This window comes from Aedes albopictus, chromosome 1 (assembly GCF_035046485.1).
Source record: "Aedes albopictus strain Foshan chromosome 1, AalbF5, whole genome shotgun sequence".
NCBI lineage: Eukaryota > Metazoa > Arthropoda > Insecta > Diptera > Culicidae > Aedes > Aedes albopictus.
Window position 1 is genome coordinate 141,463,581 of NC_085136.1, and position 2,687 is coordinate 141,466,267.

Consider the following 2,687-nt stretch of genomic DNA (forward strand, 5'->3'; position numbering starts at 1 on the left):
TTCTGTTTTTACCCTAGTGTTAGTTCATTTTTGGTTGTTCTTTATTTGTGTCATAATTGTAACGAAATTTGCGAGCCACTAGGTTGGGCTTGGTAGGATAACATTTTTCCTACCTGACTATGGTGATGAACTAGCCATCGACGCTAAAAATCACCCTAATAAAGAAGAAAAAAAAAAAAAGTCTTAGTAAAGGTGCTTAAAAAGATTGACCTGACTGTATGCGATAATTAGCAGGGTATCATGATGCTGTGCATCGTTCTCAAAGTTCTTTGCAAAGTAATTCTTAACCGGATACAGGATACAGGATAAAAGAATGACGCTACTCGCCGGTGGCAGCAGGATTTCGTGCCGGACGATTTCCAATGAATTCCAAGAGTCTTTCTACCTGGTGTTCATTGAATACGAAAAGGCTTTCGACCGTCTCAATCATATGGTAAGATTGATATCAACGTCAACAAGACCAAATCGTTGGATGTAAACACGGTCAACCCTTCACGATAGCTCAAGATTCACGATAGCTGGTCAAGCAGTAGAGAATGGTGAAAGATCTATGGTGAAAGCTTTGAATATGTTGGTAGCCAAATTTCAGCTGATGGTGGCACCGTGATCGACATAGATGCACGGATCAAGTAGGCGAGGGCTGCTTTTGTGAGCAATCAGATTAGTCGATGCACCAAAATCCGAATTTTCAACTCGAACGTGAAATCTGTGCTGCTGTACGCCAGTGAAACTTGGCGTGTATCAGTGGAGAACACTTAACGGTTGCTAGATAGATGCCTGCGGTACATATATGTAATTCGTGGTGGATTAACAATTGGACCTCCATCGTCGATGTTATCAAAAGTCGATAGCTATAGAGATTCGGGAGCGAAAGTGGAGGTGGGTTGGCCACATTCTACGCTGGGGCGAGAACGAAATTTGCAAGCAAGCGTTAGATTGGAACCGAGTAGGACATCGCAGCAGAGTCAGGCCTAGAGGCTCATGGCGGCGTGTTGTAGAAACAAGAAGAATAATGATCTAGTTTGTTCTGATCAAGTTACTAGCGAAAGCATTAATCAACGAAGAGAAATCGATCAAGTCGCTCTAATGAAAAATCCAGGCATTAGGTATGTGCTCCTAATCGACGTGGACAAAAGCGGCATCTTGCCACACTGGCTGGCATCGCTACAGTGCAACACACAGGGGGCGACAATGTAAACGACTTTGCGAGATCCTGTCATCACGTTTCATGCAAAACAGGATATAAACTAGATTAATTTATTCTCAACAGACGAAGGGAATCCATTCACAACCACACGAAACGAAACATACATCCTCTCATTCCTCAACAATACAATCGCAGATTTGATACAGTTAGAGTGGCATGTAGGAATATCATCGGTTCAGTTCTTCAAAGTTAATGCGAGTACTTCTCCTTGCAAACGTTCCGACAGTTGTGATCACTTCGTAGCCACTCATCGGAACCATCACAACAGTCGCAAATGCCATCGTTGACCCACGAGCTGGGTACCGATGCGTATCCACCACGACCCGTCTGGTGGCGTTTTTGGAAGCGACAATAAAATCGACCCTTCTCGCAAGCATTGGTTCCCGGCTCATCGCTCCCATCCTCGGGACAGTCGCAATAATCGTCGTTCACCCGACTCCAACTGATTTCTCGTTTCCCGCTCAGGCAACGGAACTTCGCGGCAGTGCGCACGGAGTACGCATCGATGTCCCGCAATCGAATGCCACTAAAAGATAAGCATGAATTAGATAAGAATACAGAGAAGGATAGAATTTAGATGACCTTACCGCAGAATCCTCTTCTCGTAGTTCCCAACTTTCTCAACGTAAGCATACCGACTGTCGTCGGATGGGCCACTCAGCCCTGTGATGCTGCTACTGCTGACATTACTACCAGCCACCACCGCTCCTCCTCCGCCTTCATCACGCACCTTGTTCCCTGCATCGTCATCTGTCGATTCTGCGACGACTTTGGCGGCTTCATTCCCTGCCGAATGGACACCATGATCATTATTAGCCTGATTTGGGGCGGCTTCTTGCCGGACGAGCGCACCCGCCCACGAATCCGTTTGCAACTGACTGATGTAGAAGATCTGGTAGCCGAAAAAGACAATGGCCATCAGCAGCACTCCCAGCAAGGTCATCTTCAGCTTTTGCTTGTAGAAAGGCTTGTAGTAGATGTTATCTCGTTTGACCCATGTTTTACGCATATTCTGTTCTATAAACTACTTTTCTAAGACGAAAAATCACTTATAAAAATGTGAATGCTACCGTAGTGGCTACTAGGACTATGATAAAAACTAGTGAAATATCGGAAAAATTGACTAAATTTCAGTTCTCTTGGTAATTCACTGATGCGATGCTACGTATTTACAACACGTCTTCTTCGTATGCTTTTTGATGGCATTTTGGATGCAATCATCCCAGTGACGTTGACGTTTAGCTTATTGCAAAAGCTTCCGCAAATTCCGTAATAAAGAAAAAAATATCTGTAAATATTTAATAATTTGTAATAAATATTTTTTCAATATTTTCAATCCATAACTTTGAAAATAATAATTATTCTTTAAGCAGTTTTTGTACAGCTTAGGTAAATACATGAAAAAAAGGAAGCATGTTTTCTGGGCAAACATAAGCTAAACGAAAAGTTTCTCTATGCCAAGAACTTTTTGTAGACATCA

General features: G+C 43.1%; 1 protein-coding gene across 3 annotated transcripts; it reads right to left on the reverse strand.

The window, feature by feature from the left end:
• Nucleotides 1-1,243: 1,243 nt before the first annotated feature.
• LOC115254235 (uncharacterized) lies at nt 1,244-2,401 on the reverse strand. 3 transcript variants are annotated; one of them, XM_029878295.2, is made up of 3 exons: nt 2,087-2,401; nt 1,795-1,993; nt 1,244-1,733 (listed from the first exon to the last, which is right to left on the reverse strand). In XM_029878295.2, exons 1-3 carry the CDS (start codon nt 2,214-2,216, stop codon nt 1,397-1,399), a joined length of 666 nt encoding a protein of 221 aa, XP_029734155.2. In that variant the 5' UTR covers nt 2,217-2,401; the 3' UTR covers nt 1,244-1,396. The 3 variants fall into 3 exon arrangements, with proteins under 3 accessions (XP_029734155.2, XP_029734154.2, XP_029734153.2); XM_029878294.2 differs by having other exon boundaries at nt 2,060-2,401; XM_029878293.2 differs by having other exon boundaries at nt 1,795-2,401.
• Nucleotides 2,402-2,687: the final 286 nt, after the last annotated feature.